Here is a 26,064-nt window from a genome sequence, read left to right as displayed (position 1 = left end):
TCTAGAAAGGGGGTATCCCCCTGACCTGGTATTACCTGCATCTGATAGGGCTCGTTCCTTGAATTGGACGGACTTGTTAACTCCCCGCAACAAACAAGAAAAGTCCGCAAGAATGGCATTTGTGTCCACATATTGTACCTTGAACAGCAGGATAACAGGGATTACTAGACGATGCTGGCCCATTTTGGGGGAAGGGCTGTCCTCAAATAGTGGAGTTTGCCAATCCTCCAATAATGGCGTACAGAAGATGCCGCTACATCAAAGACAGACTGGTGCTCTCATATAAGGGAGTAGAAGGAAGACGAGGACAGCAGGTGTGAAATTTTCCCTGTCTTGGTTGTTCATGCTGTGGTAATATGCTAAAGGGGGACAAGTTTAGTCACCCCTATACCGGGGAATCTTTCTGTATCCAGAACCGTTTTACTCGCTGATCGTCTTTTGTGATTTATCTTATTTCATGTCCTTGTGGTCTCCTCTTTGTGGGGGAGACCACAATGGAAATTAGATCCCGTTTTATTAGTCACAAAAGTACGATTCGGACAAATAAAAATGACCTCCCCATCCCTGGGCATTTTATGGAAAGAGGGCATTCGATAAGCCAACTCTGCTTTAGAGTGATAGATCATATCCCTAAGAGTATAAGAGGAGGAGACATAGAAAGGAGCCTAAAGAAAAGAGCTAGAATAGATAGATAGATTGGATACGTTATCCCCCTTGGGCCTTAATATGGAATACAATACCGCCCCATATCTGTAGGTGCTCTTCTAGTTGTCAACATACTATTTGATTTTAGATGATGTTTGTTATATAGTAGACTTACTGGGTTTGGATTTTGTATTTTTTCTACTTTGCATTTAGATTGTAGGGGAGTGGGTGAGCCTAAATGTTTTCCCCACAAAGTCCCACCACAAGAGAGAGCCATAGTGAGTAACTACCGTTTCAAGTGACAATACTTTGTACAACAAATAACAGTGAAGAAGTCTACCGAACCTTTAAAGAAAATATTACAATTGTTTATGATTCCTATGCGGTCGTCTGCAGTATAGATCACCGTATAGTGGTACACCCGTAACTTACACCCACGCGTGCTGAAGTCTATGTGAGCTGGGTGGTCATTACTGCCATTCTGTGGCCATTGACTTTCATGTCAAGTATTGCTGATTATTCACTAAGTTTTCCTACACTGTAAACTCTGCTTACTGAAGTCTGCTATATTGTATGAGAACATCACTGGTAAAGTTTTACCGGGCCTACTCCGTTTCGGGGACTCAAGGTACCATACACTTGTCCAGTGTGATTAATGCGCCGAGTGTGAATGCCAGTGTATAGAACGGTGGCGTCACGAACCTGACAACTACTCCCCCCATCATTGCCTGCCATTACAGGTAACAAGAAAGTTTGTATATAGTTTATTGCTCGGCCCCGAGTACCATTTCTGGCCGTCATTCACAGGATATATTTATATCTGTAACCTGCTCATTACAGAAGTTGCCCTCACGAACAGGCTATTACACATCCACGTTTGGAAGGCTGGTGAGTGTGGTTGGCATTTTTCGTATAGTGGTTCACGTCTGTACTAGGGATGAGCGAGTATACTCGCTAAAGCACTACTCGCTCGAGTAATGTGCCTTAGCCGAGTATCTCCCTGCTCGTCCCAGAAGATTCGGGTGCCGCCGCAGCTGACAGGTGAGTCGCAGCAGGGAGCAGGGGAGAGCGGGCGGGAGAGCGGGAGAAAGATCTAACCTCCGTTCCTCCCAGCTTTCCCCCGCAGCTCCCCGCCCCGCGCCGGCCCCCGAATCTTCAGGGACGAGCAGGGAGATACTCGGCTAAAGCACATTACTCGAGCAAGTAGTGCTTTAGCGAGTATACTCGCTCATCCCTAGTCTGTACACATTAAAAGATTTATCTCTTTGTTTAGGGAGGTAAGCCACAGGCAAACAGCTATGGCACCATCTTATCTTTCAGCAAATCTAAGGATCAGGCAATGAAATTCAATATCCCTGATCCTTTTCCCCCCCAACATCATCTGTCGGGGGTATGTTAAGCGGCCCCAATACATGTTAGAGAGTAGTCCCACCTCGCTGTTATCAGCGGGTTTGGATGACTAAATTTGTGTATTGCGCAAAATATTTAAAGGGCCCCTTACCCACCATGTGCCATTTTTAATACTGGTGTCTTCTTCTATTGCAGTGGGGTCTTTGGGTCCCCCCAGGCATCAGGGCACAAGTGCGACTGCTACCAACACACCCCCTACAGCTACACCCCTGATACTCAGCAAGCATGAAGTAGCAGGTAATACCTCCTCTTCTTCCTTCTGGGGTGGGTTGTCTTGTTCATCAGTCTGAGGCTGTTCAATGTTCGCATCTTCTTCATTTGTCATATTGTTTGCTACGTTGAACTTTCTTTCAGCCTGAAATATATATAGTATTCAGTATTACTTTATAGCAATTCATATCTGACGTCATCTCACCATTTAGGCCTGGTTGTTGGTGCTAGACTAGCTGGAGCCAGGATTATACTGAAACCCTTGTTGGGTTTTATTGTACAACAGTGTGGCTAGTCTACTGAGAATGGTGTGATGGAGGTAAACATACAGCAAAAGGAGATCCTGTGGACAGAAAAAAAAAATCGTTGACGAAAGGGGTCAGAGGAGAATGTCAAGAATCATTCTGAAGAACTGTTGGTGCATAGTCGTTCAATTTGCAGCTCAATATAATGCTGCGGTTCAAACTAACATGTCCAAACGCACAACTCTTCATTCCTTAGCACTGATGGGCTTTAGTAGCAGATGACCAGTTTCAGTGCCATTGCTGCTTAAAAGAAACAGAAGGATGAGACTTCAGTGGGCAAAAGAGCGCAAAGACTAGATCACCGAGCAGCGGAAAACCATCGCCTGGTCAGATGAATCCAGATTTCTGTTACACCGTGCAGGTGGGAGGGTCAAAATTTGGTGCAAGGTCAGCTGTTCAGAACATGTCAGCACCTCCAACTAATAGAGGAACAGTCTCTGGCCAGAACTGTATTTGACCTGTCCTAAGGCCAGTTACTGAGAAGAAAATCTTCAGGGTTAAGACATTACTATTAACGATTACAGATATTCACTTGCTCATAAGATTAATAAATTCATGCACCATATATTATCCTTTTAGATGATTCGTTGCCAAAAATGTTATACATGTTGTGATGAGATAGCTATCGGTTGTTGTGAGGCACTGATTGGTTATTGTTATTTCTCATTTATCTTTAAAAATAAAAAAAAATGGAGCTTTTAGTTCAGAAGAGCTCTGAGCTGCGACTCAACCATTTCTGTGTTGTGTTCAAGTTTTTCTCCAGTGCACTGTACAGATAATTAGACATAAGTGATTGATAAGGCTACGATATCTTTTGAGTATTACCCAAATTCAACAAAATACTCTATAATTTCTGGTGGAGAATGCGGGCAAGTGGACTGTTCTAAGGACTGTCAGAATCTTCAGATGGTAGACGCTGGACAAACATAAAACTGTAGTAAGTAAGACTTACGCGTGTGTGTTTGTTTCTCCCTGCTGTCTTGAGAAAGGTACAGTCCTCTGATTCTATTCCACTTGCCAAATCAGTGTATTCTGTGTGAATGAATAGACGATATCTGCACTGTGTCCATGTAGTGTTTGTTACACAAGCCGAATCAAAAGATTCTTAAAGTTTTTATATATACACACATACAGTCCAATATTTCCCCATGGTGATATTGCTACAGAATTTGGAGACACATTTGCAATATTAAAATTACATGTTGTGCATCTTCCGGTGGCACTTCAGCCTCATGTTAACATTGTTGTGCCTCTTTGTTCAGTGGTTGTATGTTAAAACGGTGAGAGATGAGAGGAAAAGCTTCTCAATTATCAGACTAATTTAATAGAAATCTGGGATTCCACTGCCTGACTGATTTAACTAGAATCTGGGAGTCCTTAACAAGTTAAGGACTTATCCAGAAAGTCTCTGTTAGAGTGTTGTTCCAGGAACGACTGCCCATCTGGGATGGGGAAATCAATGCAGTATATATCCTTGGGACAGAGACATGACCATAGCAGAAGTCATGGGTCTCCTAGCAGTACTCAGGGAGTACCAAAGAGTGTTTAAAAAAGTGGATATGCCCAAAACGGTCTGCCTTGGTGTTGAGAAATAAAAAAGTTTTAGAATTTAGTTTGAATGAGGAATCAGCTGTTAACCTGGTTGCAACTGAACCAAATGTGGATGTCTCTGTTGTCCATTTCGCAAGAACAGCTCTCAAAAAGGAAAAAAAGAGGAGTGGCACAAAAGGGTGCAAATCTGGATGAAAGGGAAGTCTGGAGGAAAGGTAAACACCTGTACCTCTCCTGAACGCTCTATTCTAGTTTGTCACATTTGAGCCATGGACCAACTCATCAGTCAAAGGAGGTAATGTGTGGTGTAGTGTCTTCTGCTTGGATTGCCCCAGTGTTCAATAATGCGGTGATCAACTTTGTGCAGGCATGCATGAGTTGCGCCCAACACAACGCAGGCAAAGTTACCAAAGTACCTCCTCGCTGTACACCAAGGCCAGACTACCTGTTCCGGTGATTGCAGATTGACTACATACAACTGCCTAAGATAGGTGTGTGTGAGTTTGTGTTGGTTTGGACAGACCTCTTCTCAGGTTGCCTGGAGGAACGGCCTGTGGAAAAATGCCAATGCCAAAGCTATAGCCAAGAAATTGCTGAACTAAGTAATTTGTAGTTAAGGTGTACCAGAAGTCATAGAAAGAGACAGAGGCACACATTTCACTAGTCTGATACTTCAGGAGAACCTACAGGGGTTTGGTATTACTCAAGCCAGGGAGACTATCATTAGAATGTCTATCATTAGCTCTCTACTCAGTAAGAACCATACCTAATAGGAATACTAAGCTGTCCCCGTATAATAACTTGCTTCCAGGAGACGGGATTGTCCTCAAATGTAAGAAAAGGTTTGAAACCAAGATTTGATGGTCCCTACCGGATCCAGCTGACAACTGCCACTTCGGTCAAATTGAAAGAAAAGGACACCTGGATACACGCTAGCCATTGTAAAAACGGTTTTGACCCCAGAGCCTAAAAATGTTTGGAAGGATGTTTCTACAGTTATGGACAATCCTTGACATAGAGGGACTCAGTGACGTACTAAAAGATGATTGGGGTAATAAGTTTGTTAAACATCAAAAGACTATAGTTAAGGGCTTTTGATGAATCAGGAAAACTTAAAAATTGCTGGATATGCACATGTAGCCCCACAGCTGCAAACACTATTCATGAAAATTACTGAAGTGCTGCATAGCATATCTCTTTAAGGTTTGCAAGAAAGGAACTAAGACAGTTACCAGGGTGGTAAACACCCTTATGAAGTTGCCTAACCAATGAGACATCAAAAAATGCAGTCAACCCACCTATGAGAGTGCTGAATGTGGTGAAGAAAATAGCCCTTGTGTGGTGAAGCGAAAAATGCTCCACTTGGGATCAGCCTAATGCTACATTCACACGAGTGAGTGAGATATCATGCCAAGCAACTTGGTCCGATATCGAGCTTGCCAACATGAGGTTTTTTTTTGCAACTTTCTAGTTCAAGCATTGTGCAGGAGGTAGTAGAAAAATATTCATATGCATAATAGTAAAGTAAAATTGTTTAGCTTAAAAGAAAGAAAAGCTCCTGATTGAATGAGACCGCATGAATGGCGTGACTGATACATGTGTATGAATGGAGGTTTTTGTTCCCCATGTCGGGTCTTTTGTGCCAGTGTCTGTCCACCGTCTTAGTCTGTCTCAGTAGGCAGGGCATCCTTTTCACCTTATCCCTTTAGTCCCGGATGTAGGTATTGACTTAAGCTACCACCCGTCACTGAGTCTTTTTCAGAGTGATGGTCATTCCACTTGTCTCTTGTTTTTCCTACCAGTCGCCCTTCTCTATTTTGTAGTATTGCATCAATGATGTATTTTCTTTTGTCAGAGGAAATGATGTTCATTCCACTTGCTTCATATCTTTTGTCTTTGGTGAGAAGAATAATGTATGTGCCCCATAGCTATACTAGTGTATCCTGAATTCAGTTCAACCTAGTAGAAATCTTCTCATGGTTTTGGCCAAAACTATTTCATACACGCTGTCATAATGTAATGCCTTACTCAGAAAGTGACATTCATAAGGTAGTCTCAGAATAGGTTAATGTTTTGTACAAATAACCAGAGAGTAGGAGTTGTGTTTACAGGTTTCGCCTTGCACACTCCGTGACTGTGTAGTGTTCCTAAAGGTGAACTGGAGGTAACCCTTCTCTGGATATTCACTCTGCTTTAGAGGTGCCGGGGTCTGCTTATTTTAAGTAGGGAAGAACTGTAGTGACCCGAAGTCTATATTTCTGGCCCCTCCATAATTGTCATACATGTCATGTCTTTATGTTTAATAAAGTTTTTATTAAACCTTTTGTATGATTTTGCACAAATAAAAAAGGAAAACACCACAAAAAGCTGGTCTTGCAGGACCACGACAATAACATAAAATTTAGAAAATAGCAATAGGAAGAGAAAAAAAATCGTAACAAACTGGGCAGTTTCAGCGCTTGCTACTTATCTGTTATTCACTACACTGGTAAACTATACTTGCATATCAATCGTTGATAAACCAGGACCGCCGACACTGCTGGCCCCCATACTAGTAACTTATCAGCTTTTACAACTCTTAAAATCGCTATACAGAAAATAAAAACAAAGAAATAAGGAGACCTTAGATCAAGAGAAAGTGAAAGGAGAAAAAAAAGAGGACATCCATCAGTAAGTGGCAGCCTCCACCCTGCTACAGGACACACCCTCGTACAGCTCAGAGACCTTCAATAGGTGCCCAGTATGGGCATCTGTACCACCTGGAGGGGAGCTTAATGTTCTTCTCTTGCGCCACACAGGCCAAGGGTAATTTGTGTGCAAACATAAATACTCTCTCCCTATCAGAGTCCTGCAGCTCCGAGACAAGTCCCTCTCCCACCCCTTGGTGTATTGCGGGAGGCCCTGTGTAAACCTCCTTAGTATGATACCATAAATCCTAGATAGGACACGGGTGGGGGTGGGGGGTTAACTCATAAGAGTAGCTCTTCAATGGGTTCAGAAGTGTCCTGGAAATGGCATGTTCCCAGCCTAGCCCTCCAGAAGGAGGCCAACTGGAGGTACTCCAGCCAGAACTCGCTATCTGGCAGCACCGTATATATCCTCCACCTCTCTCGAACAGAGGAAGCTCTTCTTCTCCTGTCCCACAGGGAAAGCAGGGTTGTGGAACAAGGGGGATAGTGCCCCTTTATGGGTCCCAATGATAGGCTGATCTAGCCATCTGCCTATCCCAGACCTCCAAGCAGTTCAACATCAGAGGAGTGTGAGAAAGAGAGTGGCAGGTCTGTCCTCCAAAGAGAGCCATGGCAGCAGGCGCATATGAGGCCACACCAGTGCTATTTCCAGATCCACCTATTGCTTCAAGTCTGCGTGATAATGCCAGTCTAAGAGCCTAGACAGGACTGTGGTCGAGTAGTAAATTTTAAAGTCTGCTAGACCCATTTTCCCCCGCGGTTTTGTGGGAGACAAGGTCCAGTAACTAATGCGACTATACCTCTCACCCCACACAAACCTACGAAACAACTGCTGGATCTGTTTGAAGAACTGTACGGGAAGTTTAATTGGCAGGGTCTGAAAGAGGTATAGGAATTTAGGAGTCCCATCCATTTTTAAGGCATTTACTTGACCGAACCAGCTCAGTTTCGTATTTAGCAGCGTAGCCATTTAAGTCGCGTGTCATTCTCTCTAGCAGAGGAATATAGTTAAGCTGGTATTGAGAGGTGATATCTGCGATATGTACCCCTAGGTATTGAATGTAGGTTGTTCGCCATTTAAAGTCTGCTGTTATGTGTATTGCACAGCTGCAGCGTGCAAGAGGTTAATGTCTGAAAGTGGCTGGGGTATGTCTGGAAAAAGTAACAAGTTTTTCCTAGTCACGTGGTGTTGTATGAATATAAATATGAGTGCTTGAGTGCTAGGTGGGGTCTTCGTTCATCTTCAACGGTTGTGAAAGAAGGGAGAGTGCTGACCACACGGGGGTACCTTCAACCCTCATGTGGTGAAGTGATGGAAGCGGAGGATAGGTATCCCTGAGGCCTACCATTTTAGGAACCACCTCTGAAGAGTAAAAGTGAGAGAGATAGAAAGCAGTTCGCTGTTCAGTGTTAATGCTACAGAGTACAAGTGAGTGTCAGTGGGGTGTTCCCTTTCCCCACCCTCCTCCAGAGTATTCCCTTTCCAGGAGCGGAACCTTGCAGATAACTTAGCCTGAAGGACCGATGTCTTCTCCTCCTTGACCTTACCTAACTGTAATTTCTTGCATTGGTGTCTGAAGCTTATTTGGCAAGAAGTAAAGTTCCGGTGACTGTCTGTTCCCAGTGATTGAGGTATTCAAAGTTAACTGTGTGTGGACTCTCTTATTTACCCACCAGAGAATCATCGGTGTGAAAGGAATGGTGACGTCACATGTGACAACTCTTCTAGTCCACTACACTAATTAACCGCCACCTGGTGTTGCCTGGAAGAGGCAGAGCGGTGCCTTGGCCGAAGTTCTGTGCGTTCCTCCAGGGAGGATTCTAGTAGAGCCACTGTGACAAGTGCCATCTCTACCCCCGCCAGCTCCTCAGCGTGAGCCTTTTGTCTCGGTCGCCTTGTGGCACCACACAGGTACAGCCTTAGAGCCCTGATTTCCCATAAGTAACCGCTATCCCATGATAACGGGGGTGCCGTCTGTTTCTTATAGCCGGCACCCCCTGCAACAGCTCCATTATGCTGTGCTGTTATTAACCCTTTAATTGCCACCAATTTTGACAGCGGCAGTTAAATTTCCCGAATGATGTTCAGGTGTCCCGTACAGCCCCCCTGCCATTGCAGAGTGCCTGTCTTCATACCGCGATCTGACAGGCAATGTAATGCTATGGCATTAAATCAGACTGCAGGAGCGATCAAAGCAGCGAAAGTTCTTGTTCCCTCTGGGGACTTAAAAAAAAAAGTAAAAAGTTTTTAAAAGTTTTACTATTGATTACATAAAATAAAAAGTAATAAAAGTTGTTGTTTTTTTTATTAAAAAAGCCTTTTGCCATATTTATAATAAAAGAATCTAAATAATAAAACAAAAATACAAATTTGTATCGCTGCATCCGTTAAAGTCCGATCTATCAAAGTAACACATTATTTACCCCGTACGGTAAACGCCGTCAGAAAAAAAAAGAATAACGCCAGAATTGCGCTTTTTAAATATGAAAAATATATATAAAAAGGGATCACAAAGTCGTATATATACCAAAATGGTACTAACAAAACTACAATACGTCCCGCACAAAATTAGCCCTGGCACAACTATGTCAATGGTAAAATAAAAAAGTTATGGTTGACGGAAAATGGCGACAAAATAACTCTGAAAAATTAAATATTTTTGAATAAAAATAAAAGTAGTACAGCGAAGAAAAAAAACCAAAACGATTTGGTATCATAGTAATCAGTAACCCATAGAATAAAGTTATCATGTTATTTGTGTTGCAGTTTGTGAACCGTAGAAACAAGACGCACTCAAAAATGGCGGAATTTAGGTTTTTTTTCGACTTCTCTCCACTTAGAATTTTTGAAACGTTTTTCAGTACATTATATGGTACATTAAATAGGACCATTGAAAAATACAACTTGTCCCGCAAAAAACAAGCCCTCAGACATCTCCGCCAATTATTAAATAAAAGCGTTATGATTTTTTAAAAGCTGGGAGGAAAAACAGAAAATGAAAAAAACTAAAATTAAAAAAAGGGACGTGTCCTTAAGGGGTTAATGCTGCCTGGATTTAGCTTAATATGGATCTGGATTATTGCCATGTGAACTATTTACAACTAGATGTGGTGACCTGCCAAGTCATAAGATTCTACAGTGTGACTTTCTATGTTCACACAGATGCTGTTCATGGGATATAACTAAGGGAGCAACTGCACGTTTGCATAGGCTTTGACATGTCATAGCGATATGAGAGAAATTTTGATCAGCGAGGGGGGTACAGGTACTAAGACCCCCACTGATGACTGAGATGACGTGGCAGAGCACTTTGGCCCTTCACCTGCGATTGTCACTCTTTGGCTATTCTTGGCAGCTGAAGACAGGCTCAGAGAAGTCTATAGTAGTCTATGGGAGTGTGTGCACACAGCAATATGAAAAGAATCAGGTTTTCAGACCACATGCAGACTTTATTTGCAGACAGTTTGGGAACGGGAGAGCAGATGAGTATAGAAAAACATTCCTCATCTCCCCGTCACCTCCCTGAACAACACCATAGCTTAGTTTATGGGGCTGTTCAGAGGTGACGGGTTCGCTTTAAAAGCTATAGCCACCTTTGGAGGGTGGGGTTATTTTTTCACTTAAAATAATATATTATGGGCTGACAATCATTTTTCCATTATGAGTTAATTAAACATTTGTCTTCTGCGGCTTCTACATATCACTGAATATACAAACTGCAGTCTAATACTCAGTATGAGAGCCGTCAGTGAGGCTAGCCTGATGGCTTAGTTTTCAGCTCTTAACTCTCCTCTCCTGCACTTGTTATCAGCTAATTTATGACCACAACAAAGATAAACTTTGCTGATAAGAACCTCCAGGAGAGGACTGAGCAGAGGGAAACAAAGCCATCAGTCCAGCCTCACTGACGGATCTCCTACTGAGACTTAGACTGCAGTGTCTATAAACAATGATATGTAGAAGCTGCGGAAGACAAACTGTGCTAAATTGTTAATTAAACTCTATTCCAAAAATGATTGCCAGCCCAAAACGTATGCATTTAAATTAAAAAATTGCCCTAAAGATGTCCATAGCCTTTAACCCTTTGCAATCCAATTTTCGATTCAGGGTTTCCTAGGGGGCTTTCTCTTTCTGCCATTATACAATGGCACCATCTGCTGGCTAGAGCCAGTATTGCAGTATGTGACATGCCGGAGAGGCCCCCGACAACAGAGCGGCCAGTAATATACAGTAAGAATACCCTGCCGCACGTCTTCCGACATCGGAGCTGTATAGCCTTCAATCAGAATGTTGGAAGACGTCAGATAGTGGATTGGAAATTTAACCCCTTAATGCTGCAGGACGTACATTTACGTCCTGCAACGTCGGGGTAGGTATGAAGGGAGATTGCGGGACGATCTCCCTCCATACAATGCGGGCACCGACTGTTTTTTACAGCCAACACCCGGCGGCAATAGCTTTCATATGCCACGTGGCTCATTGGAAGTGTTAACCCTTTAAATGCCACTGTCAATTCTGAACGCAGCATTTAAATCCCCTGAACAATGTTCCGGAAAGTAGTACAGCAAAAAAAAAACCAAAACTATAAAAGTTTGGTATCGTAGTAGTCGTACTGACTCAAAGAATAAAGTTATCATGTCATTTTAGTTGCAGTTTGTGCGCCATAAAAACAAGATGCATCGAAAGATAGCGAAATTTTTTTTATTTTTTATTTTACTCCACTTAGAATTCTTTAAAAGTTTTTCAGTACATTATATGGTATCTTAAATAGTACCAGTGAAAAATGCTCGTCCCGCAAAAAAAGGTCTTCATACAGCTACATCAATGGATAAATAGAGGAGTTACCATCTTTTTAAAAGGTGGGGGGAGGGGGGTGGGAATTGAAAATGGAAAAAAAGGCCATGGCCTTGAGGCGTTAAGGGTCAAATTGTGGCATGACAGGAGTCATTGACGGCAGGTTAGAGATGTAATGACCTTATAATCTGATAAAGAATCTTCCCCATACCAACCACAATATGGAACAAACCATAGAATCCGCTTGATTCTTTCTATTCTCTTTTTAGGGTGCCCGTACACAATGTAGATCTTTGCCGCAACTGCAGGCAGATCTCAATGGATTGCCAGGCAGTACCTGGACTCATCAATGCAAACCATATGACAAATCTGGGTGCTGGTTGGCAATCAGCTAAGACCCACATGCAGTTGTGGAAGGGCACCTGTTTAAGCTTTATGGGTAATACCTCTATATTTTTCATAGGACAAACTGAACATAATTCATTTAGGGAGTATTAACTAAGATTGTATAACGAACCATAAATGTGAAGTAGGGCACGGCCCATCGCTCATTGTTATCATACCGTAATTATCGTTCAAAGGTGTAGGCAAACAGGAGTGGCTCATACAATCTGTAGACTTACTTTAATACATAGAGGTAAAACATGCAGTGGGATTCTTATTACCTGTCACGTCAGGGAGTTTAAAGTGAACCTGTCACTAGGTGCATGCTGCCTGAACCGCGGGCAGCATGAGCCCAGGACATGTATGCCCATTCGGCCCAGGTATATTCTATGCGTTTCGGAAGAGAAAAAAAAACTCAGAAGTTTGACTCGGAGCTCAGCTGGTACGGAGCTCCGAGTCAAAGAGGCGGACTACACCAGGTTCCACCCACCCGCAGCATCAAGACTGACAGCTCTCACTATGCACAAGCAGGGAGAGGAGTTGTCACTCTAAGTTCTGTTCCAGTTCATCTCCAAATCAAACTTCCAAATCTGTTTTTTTCTGAAATGCAGTAGCATTTCAGTATGAAACATACATGGGCCAAATGGGCAGATCTGTCCTGAGTTCATACTGCCGGTGGTTCGAGTAGGATGAACCTGGTGACAGGTTCCATTTAAAGAGTTTCTCCAAAATTATGTCAATATGAGTAAACGAAATTGTACATAGGAAACTATTCCCAAATCTGACCCTAAATGACCTTCCCCTTAAACAAGCCTCTGCAAATGGGAAAGGCAGCAGTCACCTTATCTTATTTCCCAGCTCAATCTGCCTTTTATTTACAGTATTGTGTAAAAGTTTTAGGCAGGTGTGGAAAAATGCTGCAAAATAAAAAATCCTTTCAAAAATAGAAGAACAAGGAGTCCTGGTAGAGATAATATGGCCCCACAGAGCCCTGATCTAATCATTATCCAGTCTACCTGGGATTACATGAAGAGACAGAAGGATTTGAGCAAGCCGCCATCCACAGATCATCTGTGTCTAGTTCTCTAAGATGTCTAGAACAAACCCCCTGCTGAGTTCCTTCAGAAACTATGTGCAAGTGTACCTAGAAGAACTGATGCTGTTGAGGAAGGTAAAGCCTGGTCACACCAAATATTGGTTGGATTTAGATTTTTCTTTTGTTCATTGACTTTGGATTTCATTATTTGACAAAAACTATTAACACTTCTAGTTTTTAAAGCACTCTTACGTCTTCCACTCCTGCCTAAGGTTACACAGTACTGTAAATTCTAAAAACATTTTTCAATTAAGCCCCATTAGATGCCACCAATTTTGAGAAACACGACCAAGAGCAATCAAAAGCCAGAAAAAAATTACTTTATTGCCGAGCTGGAAATCATAGGGTAGAAATATTTTAAAGTGGAAAAAGATAAAAAGGATGAGACATTAAACAATGAGGCCACAGATCATGCGTTTCATCACATAGGGCTTGTGGTAGTCTTCCAGTTCCACTAATCAATAAGAAGGTCAGAATCTACTTTAGTCAATGATGTATACATCTCAAGAAAACCCAAGAGCTGCACATTAAAGAACCCACATTTGATGCTTATTTTCCTAGGCACATATAGTTAGTGGGCACCAGTCGTCCTCTCGCATTGGGAGTCCAGGGCAAAAAAAGGGAAGCAGTGTCTCCTTAATAACACTGAGAGTCAATTGATGAATTACATCTGTGGTGTCGGCATCATAAAAGACCAGGCGACTGCTAAATAAATCCAAGCAGACTCCAATCCTGATAGGAGAGGAGTCATTTGTTAGCCTCTCACAAGCGTTTCCGATGCCATAATATACATTGGGCCTTTGCTTCCGTAGAAGCCAATAGCCATTTGATGAATTCAGCTCCCATGTTCCCTTACGTTCCACTGACTCCTTCACAACGCCTATGAGCCAATTGCTTTTTTTGCCCACATTTACTTCCCAGTAGTGCCGACCAGATTTAAATCCTGGTGTACCCAAAACATATAACCCTGGATCGAAACGTTGTGATGTTTTCATTGTTTGGGGAGTTGACTCAAATCTCACTTGCTTGAAGTCTTGGGAGAAGGCAAGATTTGGGTGAGCACTTTGTGGATCAAACTGTATCTGTTCCGGTACTGGTTTCACCATATGCATCATCTGTTTTGAAATTCGGAGCTGCACTGGAGACTCACCTATGTCCAGTTCCTCTTCAGGTCTTTCCAGGGTCTTCAACTTCTCTTCAATGACACTTAGTTGGTCCCTTGTTTTTGCGCTTTTGATTTGCTCCATAAGGTGCACCAGTTGTAAGGTTTTCTCCTCAAACCTTTGCATTGCTTGGTCTTCTTGTTTCTTACTTTTGTCAATCCTCGTCTTTTCCTCTATTTCCAGTAAGTGATGGCAGTCACGGAACATTTTCCTTAGATTTGACTGGTGTAGGTCATGGTTCTTTTGCATCATGGAAATATTGTTGTGAATGTTGCTGGCTATTTGCCATGACATCATTTGCATATGGGAAAGTTGACGTCCGACATAACGTCTCAATAGCTTGGTTCCCTCCGGTATTGGCTGCATGACTTTGATTCTTGTTGGGTTACCAAATGCATCACTCTTGGTCTACACAGAGAAGGATACAATATCCTGTTAGGAACCTCGATTTTATCATTAGCAACTTGACGTATCATCTAGGCGTCACTAGGCATTTGGTTAAAGAGGCTCCATATTTCTCTATGTAAATAGGATCAGTTTAAGACAACTCTAGTTCATCTCACGTGGTTGGGCTCCAATAGCCTTATAGCAATTTCTAGATCGAGACTTTTTGGCTCTTGATCCATATAGCCTGATTGTTCTCCTAAATCCTTACATGCAGTGCATGTTATCTTTACTGCAGACTCCTTCCTTGAGGGACAGTATGAAGTAGTTGACTGACCACTATTTCAGTCATGCTCAAGGGGCTGCATTTTCTTTCATACAGTAACTTAGAGGGTTCTGCCCTGATGAAGCTTTGGGGGTACTTCTACACACTGCTGGGTCTCCTTCATGAGAACCAGTATGCCCAAGCTGTATCAATGGCATCTCATCCAGCCAATACCCTGCACTGTACTGACAGGGTGTCTACATATGGTGTCTGGCTTGGTTAATATCCCTAGTGATGTTGCAAGGCTCATTAAAGGGTCGGACATTAACAGAGTAGCTACCTCCAGTAGGTGGCACTAGCAAAACAGTTTTCCTTCTTCTGGAGGACAGCCAATGGCATACTTTTTTCCCCATGAAGCATTGCCAATAAGACTCCATACACAGCTCAGTCTCTTTAATGAGAACCAGTACTCCTAAAGTTGCATCAGTAGAAATCAATATGGCTACTGCCTGGAGTATGACTATGTGACAGTGAGCTAAGACATAGATGACTCATTCCCTTAACAGTTGTGTGAGGATCTGGAAATTTGTTTTAAGGAGGACCTGTCATATCCTTGGGTCAAGGGCCGGCTGCATAGTTTTGCAGCTGTCCCTGCATCTGTCAAGTGGGCAGTTTCCACTGCTCACTGTCAATTAAATGTGATGTCAGCTGGAAATGAAGAACACTCACTTGACAGATATAAAGAGCTGGGAGCCGAATCTAATGGGACTCCATATGGGGAAACGTGGGTGTGAAGAAATCGAAAATCTGCAATAGTCAGTATGGCCAAGGCTAAAAAACCATACAGTCGCCCCTGCTGACCCAAGCACATGACAAATCTTTTAATTCCTTACTCCTCTGTTATGCAACACTTAATAGACTTTCAAACATATAGATTGTCAGATGGACATGCAGCTCAGTGAAAAGTACTTTATGGGCCTAAAATCCCGAGTGAAGGCATGACAATGACCTTGTTGACATCTCTATCCTTGAAAAGGTGGTTTTTCAACATCTTACCATATATACTATCCTACCAACAGTATTTGGACGCCCCTATCAGTACAATGGATTGTGTTTTATTATTAGCATGTCATGTGTCCTAAACCATGCTACAAAAGATGGCGACACATGCAGGCGTAAACCATAGTTTGAGACAGGAACTACACGCTGTTGAATATACGGCATATGCCGCTGCACACAGGCCATCCATCATGAAGTGCAATGCATCGGCCCGTCTACAATGGTGGAAGGAGCGTCGTCGTTGGACAGTTGAGTAATGGAAGAACGTTCAATGGAGTGATGTTATCTTCAAATCAAACATACGGAAGTGAATACTACTGGTGATTCTTGCTCGAGGGCCCAATTACTTTTGGTAGGATAGTGTAGCTATATACAGAAATATAATACAGCCGTAGAAGAAACATGCTATGTATACAATAAATACCATTGTACAATCTGTTGTAAAAACATGAGAGTTAGTACCTGATGATCCTGCTGCAGAACTTCGGGATGAGTGTCCCCTGTAGAGTCCATGGTCCTACACTTTTGGTTAACAGCTGAAGTCAGGCAGCTTTGCCTTCTTTAACATCTGAAAACAGATGGAATATGCTGTATGAGACAGGTCTACTCTCTGTTGGGGGTAAAGCACTTTCTTCTTGAAACAAAACTTTTGGCTTCATCCGGTGAAATACGCAATAGGTTAGACATATGAGGTGTTATAAGAAGGAGACGGGTCACCTTCTAAAATGCATAGCATTCTCATTAAATGTAATACTGGTTCTCTTTTGAAAAATGGCATCTATTTGATACAATCAGATATTGGTAATGGTGCAGTCACACCATGGTTTAGACTAGTGTTTCCCAAACTCCAGTCCTCATGGACTCCCATAGGCACTGGCGTACGTATAGGTGATGCGGTTGCTTCCGGGCCCAGGAGCCTTAGGGGGCCCATAAGGCCTCTCTTCTCCATATAGGGAGCCTTGAACTAGGAATAACGCATTATAGTTGGGGGCCCTGTTACAGGTTTTGCATTGGGGCCCAGAAGCTTCAAGTTACACCTCTGCGGGCCGCAGGTCATGTTTACTGGATCTACTCAGTATTGCATTGGTGATGCAATTATTGTCAGTGCCTCAGACATTGCACAAAAAGTACAGGAAAATGCACGTACACACTGCAAATACATAACGCCCACTGCATAAAGGCGCCTATACCCTGTGATATTGACTTTAGGACGCTAGTACATGAGCACTGGCAGCTGCTGCTCGCACTTGCATTTTACTGATAACTGCTGGGCTGAACTTATAAGTACAAGTGCAGCCCAGCAAGTGGAGTTAAAGGGAACCTGTCACATGCGTACAGCACCATAAACTAAGTTATTGTGCTATTAGGGAAGGTGACAGGGATCTAGGTAATGTATTTTTTTTGCTCCTTTGATCCAGCAGTGTCGCCCTCTGAAGATCACGCAGTGCAGGAAAATCTCAGTTTTCATAGATCTGCACGCAGGCTCTTCCATATAACTCAATGGGAAAGTGTGCGCACAGCAATATAAAAACAGTGAGATTTCCCTGCGCTGCGCGATCTTCAGTGGGGGACACCGCTGGATCAGAGGAGCGGGTGAGTTTAAAAAATACATCACCTGGATCCCTTTCACTTCCCCTAACAGCCATGACAGGTACCCTTTAAAGGGGTTGTCTCGCGGCAGCAAGTGGGATTCAGCACTTCTGTATGGCCATATTAATGCACTTTGTAATGTACATCGTGCATTAAATATGAGCCATACAGAAGTTATTCACTTACCTGCTCCGTTGCTGGCGTCCCCGTCGCCATGGATCCGTCTAATTCTGATGTCTTCTTGCTTTTTTAGAAGCACTTGCGCTGTGCGGTCTTCTCCCCTTCTGCTCGGTCCAGGCACGAGCGGCGTTCTGGCTCCGCTCCCTTCTACGCGTCATCGTGTCGCTCCGCCCCGTCACATGTGCCGATTCCAGCCAATCAGGAGGCTGGAATCGGCAATGGACCGCACAGAGCCCACGGTGCTCCATGGGAAAGGACCCGCGGTGCATCGTGGGTGAAGATCCCGGCGGCCATCTTGGTGAAGGAAGAAGAAGGAAGAAGGAAGACGTCGCAGAGCGGGGATTCGGGTAAGTAATATGTTTTGGTTTTTTTTACACATCCCTTGGGGTTGTCCTGCGCCGAACGGGGGGCCTATGGAAAAAAACAAAACCCGTTTCGGCGCGAGACACCCCTTTAAATCACAAACGTCAGCTCTGCTCATGTAATAGCGCCCCTAATGTATTCCTTTGGACTGCAGCTATGTAGAAAGGATCATCTGATTGCCCGACAAGCACAAGTAACATAGTATGTTAGGCTGAAAAAGACATATGTCCATCTGCTTCAGCCTATTATCCCCCCCCCCTCCCAATGTTGATCCAGAGGAAGACAAAAAGAACAATGAGGTGGAAGTCAATTTTCCTCATTTAAGGTATAAATGTAGCTCCCACTGATTTGCTGTCCATCCAGAGACAGGCGACCCCATTGTTACACCCCTGTGTTTGTTGGGAACTTTTCCAGATGCTTAAAGGGGTTGTCCCGCGGCAGCAAGTGGGTCTATACACTTCTGTATGGCCATATTAATGCACTTTGTAATGTACATTGTGCATTAATTATGAGCCATACAGAAGTTATAAAAAGTTTTATACTTACCTGCTCCGTTGCTAGCGTCTTCGTTCCCATGGAGCTGACTAATTTTCGCCCTCCGATGGCCAAATTAGCCGCGCTTGCGCAGTCCGGGTCTTCTGCTCTCTTCAATGGAGCCGCTCGTGCAGAATGCCGACTCCGTGTAGCTCCGCCCTGTCACGTGCCGATTCCAGCCAATCAGGAGGCTGGAATCGGCAATGGACCGCACAGAAGAGCTGCGGTCCACGGAGGGAGCAGACCCCGGCGGCCATCTTCAGCAGGTAAGTATGAAGACGCCGGACCGCCGGGATTCAGGTAAGCGCTGAGTGGTTTGTTTTTTTAACCCCTGCATCGGGGTTGTCTCGCGCCGAACGGGGGGGGGGGGGTTAAAAAAAAAAAAAAAACGTTTCGGCGCGGGACAACCCCTTTAACTGAAGAAAATTTGGTCACACGGTGCCCATTGCATGTACAGCCTTTGATACCTGTCTACCATTGCCTCTGGTTGCAGTGAGATTGTGAACAACAAAACTGGACTGCTACAGAATGGAACTGGGTTATCTTCAGCGATGAATCCACGTTTAGTTTGGGCACTAATGACTGCCATGTTCATGTCTAGAGACCTAGGGGTGAACACCTCAATCCTGCCTTTGCTGTGGAGCGGCACACTGCCCCCAGCTGGTGTGATGGTCTGGGGTGCCATCATATTTTGTTGCTCTGGGGGGGCCATCAAATATAACAGTCGGTCACCCCTAGTAGTGGTACGAGGGACAATGACAGCTCAGCAATATGTTCAGGACATCCTGCAGCCACATGTGTTCCTCTCATGGCGGCTTCCAAGAGGCATTTTCCAGCAGGATACTAGTCAGCCGCACACACAAGGGGGTCACAGGAATGTCCCCACAACATTGTCACACTTCCATGGCAGCCTGGTGGCCAGATTTATCGCAAGTAGAACATGTATGGGACCATCTGGGATTCAAACTTCGACAACCTAGAAAATTGCATGATCTGAAGGGTCAGTTACAGCAAATGTGGAAGGATATGCGTAGGATACCATACAGAACCTGTATGCCTCCATGCCTGCCCGTATCATATCTTGTATCCAAGCTAGAGGTGGTATAACAGGGTATTAGAGCCTCCAAGCCTGCCCGTATCATATCTTGTATCCAAGCTAGAGGCGATACAACAGCGTACTAGAGCCTCCATGCCCACCCATATCACATCTTGTATCCAAGCTGGAGGCAGCCCAACAGGGTACTAGAGCCTCCATGTCCACCTGTATCACATCTTGTATCCAAGCTAGACGCAGTACAACAGGGCACTAGAACCTCCATGCCTTCTGTATCACATCTTGTATCCAAGCTAGAGGTGGCCCAACAGGGCACTAGAGCTTTCATGCCCGACCGTATCACATCTGGTATCCTAGCTAGAGGCGGTACAACAGGGTACTAGAACCTCCATGCCCGACCATATTATATCTTGTATCCAAGGTAGAGGCAACCCAACAGGGTACTAGAGCCTCCATGCCTGCTGATATCACATCTTGTATCCAAGCTAGAGGTGACCCAACAGGGTACTAGAGCCTCCATGCCTGCCAGTATCATATCTTGTATTCAAGCTAAAGGCGGTACAACAGGGTACTAGAGCCTCTATGCCCTCTGTATCACATCTTGTATCCAGGCTAGAGACAGTGCTTTTTCTTCCGGTATTTTACGCCGGATCTGCGACAGAATCTCTGACCGGAGGTTCCAGCGCAGAAGGGAAGGCATCCTAACCTGTACAGAAGGTTATGCATTCTGAGATGGAAAGTTACTCTGTTAAAACTGTTTTCACTGTAAACTGACCAAGACAACCATCAGAATAAATAATATCTACTTACCGTCACTTTTATTACTAAGGAGTAACGCGCTGCCGCTCCATTTAAAGTCTACGGGACTAAAGATGATAGCCGAGTACAGTGCTCAGTGATCAATATTCCTCAGAGAAAAATCCCTTTAACACCGTCTTCACACGGACACGCAATACGCAGAGAATAGATCCCATTGACGTCAGTGGGTTCGTTCACGTTTCCATATTTTGGCGCGCACATTACAGTTGTATAAATAAAGATAGAACTTGTTCTATCTTTCTGCATTTTTTGCACACCAAGGTCCCCATAAAAGTCAATGGGGGGGTGCGCAAATGTGCGGACAATATGCAGGTGATGCGTGAAACATTGTGTAACTCCTCTGGAAAAAGAACACATGTAGACGAATTAGCCATTTTGATCGGTGTGTGTATGTGTCCCGCGCAAAAAAAAAAGTGTGGGCAGAAAAAGTACCGCAAAATCCGTTGACATGCGCGCAATAAAAACTCATTCACAGCACAAAAAAGCGTGCATAATTGCACATACTCTTGTGTGAAGCCGGCGTCCGTAATGCAAATAGACATAGCAAAAGGAATAGCTTTACACTTCCACGCATGTAAATAAGAAGCTGACTGCATTTCTTAAGATTGAACATACCACTTCTTTCCCAGTTGTTGTGTCTTTCCGTTCTTCCAGTATAAAAAGCCACCGTGGCATCTGTACCTGGAAGACAGCTGTGGGCCGCCTCCAGGGGATCCTACAGGCAATCCCAACCCGCCCACCAATGCAAACTGGTTTCACTTTCACGACTGTCTGCTGAGTTTCGTTTCTGTCTTACTGCTCAAAGGTCTGATGGGGAATGGAAAGCTTCCTCCCCTCCATCCCTGCATCACTTCCTGCAGCTCGGATGGATTTAGATCCAGGGGAAGGAGCATCAGTGCATAAAGCTTCGGATTTTCTTTACCCAATGAGGGAAATTTCTGATTCGGGGTATTTTTGATGCCTCTTTTCTAGCAGTTTTTTTTCACTTCTCTAGTTCTGTTTGTCCCACAATAGAGATACATTTGTTGTATCCTTAAATATGTTTCCAGTTGTGTAGCCACTTTGTACGTCACCCAGCTGCTGGCGACAAATGGTGGGACTTTAAAAAGTTTAATTTCCTAAATGTTTCTGGCGCGAGGGACTGCCAGACATACATCAAATTTATTAAGAGGCTCTTAACCCCTTAGTCACCACTCTGTTTTGTGCCTTAGGGACCAACATTTTCAGTGTTGCATTGCAAGAGTCGTAACTCGTTGACATAGACGTTTGAGGGCTTGTGTGTTTTTTGGGGGGGAGGGGGGGGGACGAGTTATATATTTTTTAATGGCCACACTCAGGGGTATGTATAATGTGTTATATAACGGAGCTGTGTGAGGTCTTGTTTTTTGCAGAAAGAGTTGTAGTCTTTATTGGTGTTTTGAGATACATGTGACTTTTGGACTGCTTTTTATTGCATTTTTTGGGGAGGTGAACAAAAAAAAAATAGCAGCTTTAGCATTATTTTTTAAAATTATTTTTACAGCGTTCATCAAGTGTGATAAATAAAATATTTTCCTTGTCCGAGTTGTTATGAACACAGAAATACCTATTATGGGCTGCTTTTTAAAACGTTTTTGCTGTTTTAGCTATTTAGAAAGTTTTTATGTGTGATATGTATATTTTTCCTTATTGCATTTGTTTTTCTTTAAATTAAACTTTACTGGACTTTTTATGTTCAAAAAGTTTTTATGAAGACACCAGTGTCGCAAATAACCAGCACTTATGTATAAGCAGATATGTCAAAGTCTGGGAAGAAAATATTTTAGATTATATCTAGAGCCCCCTGCAGATGGGCGGAAATTCCGTGGCGGGATTTCCCGTAGAATTTCTGCTCATGCCCGCCTGCATAGGATTGCGTTACAAAATACACACGGAAAACAAATCTCGGCATGTTCTATTTCTGTGCGGGTCTCGCAGAGGACAGGCTTTCTATCAAGCCACCCCAAGGGCATAGTTTGATAGACATCCTACTATGACAGCCCTGGAGACTTTCAGAAGGCCCCCGACTGCCATGACACCTGCACGGCAACCCGCAATCTCATCGCAGGGGGCTGTACGGGACCCCGGAACATCTTCCAGGAGATTTAAATGCTGCTGTCACAATTGAAGGCGGCATTTAAAAGGTATACAGCTCCAATGAGCCACGCAGCTTATCAGAGCTGTTGTGACCGGGTGTTGGTGAAACAACCGGGGCCCGCGTTATATAAGAAGAGATCACCACATGATCTCTCTTCATACATACACTGATGCTGCAGGATGTAACTATACATCCTAAGGGGTTAAGTGGGCATCACCTGGATATGGGAAAATGAGGACGCTCCTACCCTCTCCTCCCGCTCTACACCGGGCTAACTGCCAGTAATCAAGGACAAATAGGGCATACATGGGGAATAGGAGACGGAGGGTATCCCCTTCTGCACCTTCTCCAACCGGAGCACAGAGCATCTAGCGCTTCACTGCTGGTTCTCGGAGATAGAGCAGGCTTCAGCCAGCATGGCAGCTGCAGCAGCATGCTTGATGGAGTGCTTGCAGCCAGCGGGAGCTACTGTGAAGGGTCCCAGCTTAGATACAGCTGGGACTGAGACTCCTACACCACAGGCACAGCGGGAAGAAGAGCACATGGAGGGGCAGCAGCGCTCACCGCCACCACACGCAGCGAAGGAGGCAACGAAAATGGCAGATGGAGGAGGAGAGAGCTCACCAACTCCACGTTGATGAGCATCGTAGGGGCATGAAAATCCACTCCATGGAAGAGGTCCCCAACACCACCTGCTGGATACAGCTAGCAGATATCAGGTACCCAGCTGCACCACATCTCCCAGCTCCTCATTAACACATCCAGCTCCTGGCCACATATTCACCTCATTATCCTCCATTGACAGGGAATATCCCTCTAATATGGCAAGCAACACTGATCTCCCAACCACAGGAACAGACATGACAACGACTAAAGTGTGCAAACCTATGCAGGGATTCACAGCATTAGCACAAATCAGAGCTCTCAGTTTCCATATAAAAGCCATACCGACCAAAAAAGACATGGAGGCTTATATCGCCAGATTAGAAAACTCATATAAAACCGAACTGGAATATTTAGCTTGGAAAAAAGAAGGCTGAGAGGAGACTTAATAGCTGTCTACAAATATCTGAAGGGCTGTCACAATGCAGAGGGATCAGCCCTATTCTCATTTGTACAAGGAAAGACTAGAAGCAATGGGATGAAACTAAAAGGGAGGAGACACAGATTAGATATAAGAAAAAACTTTCTGACAGTGAGGGTGATCAATGAGTGGAACAGGTTACCACGGGAGGCGGTGAGTTCCCCTTCAATGGAAGCCTTCAAACAGAGGCTGGAGAAATATCTGTCTCGGATAGAGATGAGCGAGTATACTCGTCCGAGCTTGATGCTGGTTCGAGTATTAGGGTGCTCGAGATGCTTGTTACTCGAGATGAGCACCGCGTGGTGCTCGTCTCGATTAAACGAGCACTGACCATTGAATTCAATGGAGCCGGCAATACAGCTGGCTCCATTGAAAGCAATGGGCTGCCGGCTAGCGCGGGATGAATTTTCAGGAAGGGCTTAAAAATATAAGCCGTTACCTGAAAGTCATCCTAAAATGTGTAAAAAGTGAAAAAAATATATACTCACCTTGTCCCGGCAGAACGATGTTAGCCCATTGAATTCAATGGAGCCGGCAATACAGCCGGTTCCATTGAAAGCAATGGGCTGCCGGCGATCGCACAATGAATTTTCGGGAAGGGCTTAAATATATAAGCCCTTCCCTGCAATTCATCCAGAAATGTGTAAAAATAAAAAATATATATATACTCACCTGATCCCGGCAGACAGAGTTCAGCTGCGGCCAGCTGGCAGTTCTCCTGCGGCCAGCTGTGAGTAGTATTCAGCAGCTGGGGATTTAAAATCCCCGCCTGCTGAATGAGCTGCCTCTAATTGGTCACAGCCTGACCAATCAGAGGCAGATCTCACTCACACCCATTCATGAGAATGCTGCCTCTGATTGGCTCAGAGCAGCTCTCAGCTGAATGACAGCAGTTCAGCACCACAGTGCAGGGGACAGCAGGAGAAGACACGGCTGTGCCCCGGCAGCTGAAGGGAGGTGAGTATCTATTTTTTTTTGTTTTTTAAATCACTTTTAATTCATTTCCAGGGAATGGCTTATATGTAAAGCCCTTCCCTGAAAAAGAATTCAGGTAAGCCAGCAGACCATTGTCTTCAATGGAGTCGCCGGCAGCAGCAGCGGCTCCATTGAAGAGAATGCCTGCATTTTTATTCTTTTTTACACTAAAATCTTTCTTTTTCAGGTAAGGGCTTATATTTTTAAGCCCTTCCCGAAAATTCATCCTGCGCTTGCTGGCAGCCCATTGCTTTCAATGGAGCCGGCAGTATTGCCGGCTCCATTGAATTCAATGGGCTAACATTGTTCTTCTCTGCCACAGCTGTTACAGCTGTGGCAGAGGAGAACGATCGTTATGCTGACGGGGGGGGGGGGGGGGGTTCTCACTCTTGGCACTATTGTGGCTTAATAGTGAGACCTCGGAGCCCGAAATGCAGCCCTGAATGTTGCTCCTCGCCTGCCCTATCCATTTCTGTGTTTTTTACATGACTTTGGTGATTTGCTAAGATTTTCACAAATGAAAACCTTAGCGGAGCACCAGCCATATACAAAAATGCTCGAGTCGCCCATTGACTTCAATGGGGTTCGTTACTCGAAACGAACTCTCGAGCATCACTGAAAGTTCGACTCCAGTAACGAGCACCCGAGCATTTTGGTGCTCGCTCATCTCTAGTCTCGGATGATTTAGTGATCCTGCATTGAGCAGGGGGTTGGACCAGGGGGATGGAGGTCCCTTCCATCTCTACCATTCTATGATTCTATGAACTGGCCTCTGTTCATACTGGGATTCATCAAATCGACCCAAGGGTCAATTCAATACAGTAGAGAGTTCCCTGGTTGATCTATCATCCCAAGTAAATACGCAGTAGGCACTAAAATCGATCCATGACTACCAAATGCCGTATCTGGCGGATTCTATTAATGATGCAGAAAATAGAGGAGGGAGAAATAATATTCAGATATGTGGTATCCCTGAAGAGGTGGAACAATAAAATCTAGGGGACATGCTACGTCACATTTTCAGTTCCATCCTAGGGGTTCCTCAGGATTCCCCCCTTGAGCTGGATTGTGTGCTAAGGTACCTAGACTCTAGGTCTGTCGACCCAGACTGCCCTTGAGATATCATATGCAGAGTCCGTCGTTACCAAGTGAAAGAGTCCATAATGAAAAAAGCATGGGTTCGTCAAACGATATTTCATCAAGGCAAACATACACAAGTGCTTCCTGATTTATCCCGGGTCACTCTGCAAAAAAAGGGCTTTGTGACCCCCCGCCTTGGAATTTTTTTGCCAAAACAACCTTTCGCACACATGGGGATTTCCTTTGTGCCTATAGGTCCATCAGGAGGGTCGCTTACACGTGCTCCAGACTCTCGGGGACCTCTGCCCTTTT

The 26,064-nt window shown here is 44.2% G+C and overlaps 1 protein-coding gene across 5 annotated transcripts in view; it reads right to left on the bottom strand.

Moving 5' to 3' along the window:
- Positions 1–26,064, bottom strand: part of LOC136587914 (E3 ubiquitin-protein ligase TRIM39-like) — a 71,916-nt gene that overhangs the window by 6,106 nt on the left and 39,746 nt on the right. For 2 of the 5 annotated variants that reach the window (XM_066586739.1, XM_066586741.1), the window contains exons 3-4: positions 16,420–16,525; positions 2,300–2,410 (exon numbers count right to left, since the gene is read on the bottom strand). In XM_066586739.1, coding sequence (XP_066442836.1) covers positions 2,300–2,410; positions 16,420–16,470 — 162 coding nt within the window. In that variant the 5' untranslated portion in view covers positions 16,471–16,525. Of the gene's footprint in view, positions 1–2,299; positions 2,411–13,396; positions 14,658–16,419; positions 16,526–20,488; positions 20,545–21,112; positions 21,233–26,064 lie in introns of those variants that run through there. The other 3 variants (XM_066586740.1, XM_066586738.1, XM_066586742.1) reach the window with 3 other exon arrangements.

This window comes from Eleutherodactylus coqui, chromosome 13 (assembly GCF_035609145.1).
Source record: "Eleutherodactylus coqui strain aEleCoq1 chromosome 13, aEleCoq1.hap1, whole genome shotgun sequence".
In the NCBI taxonomy this organism is placed as follows: domain Eukaryota; kingdom Metazoa; phylum Chordata; class Amphibia; order Anura; family Eleutherodactylidae; genus Eleutherodactylus; species Eleutherodactylus coqui.
This window is presented reverse-complemented; position numbering and strand designations above follow the sequence as displayed.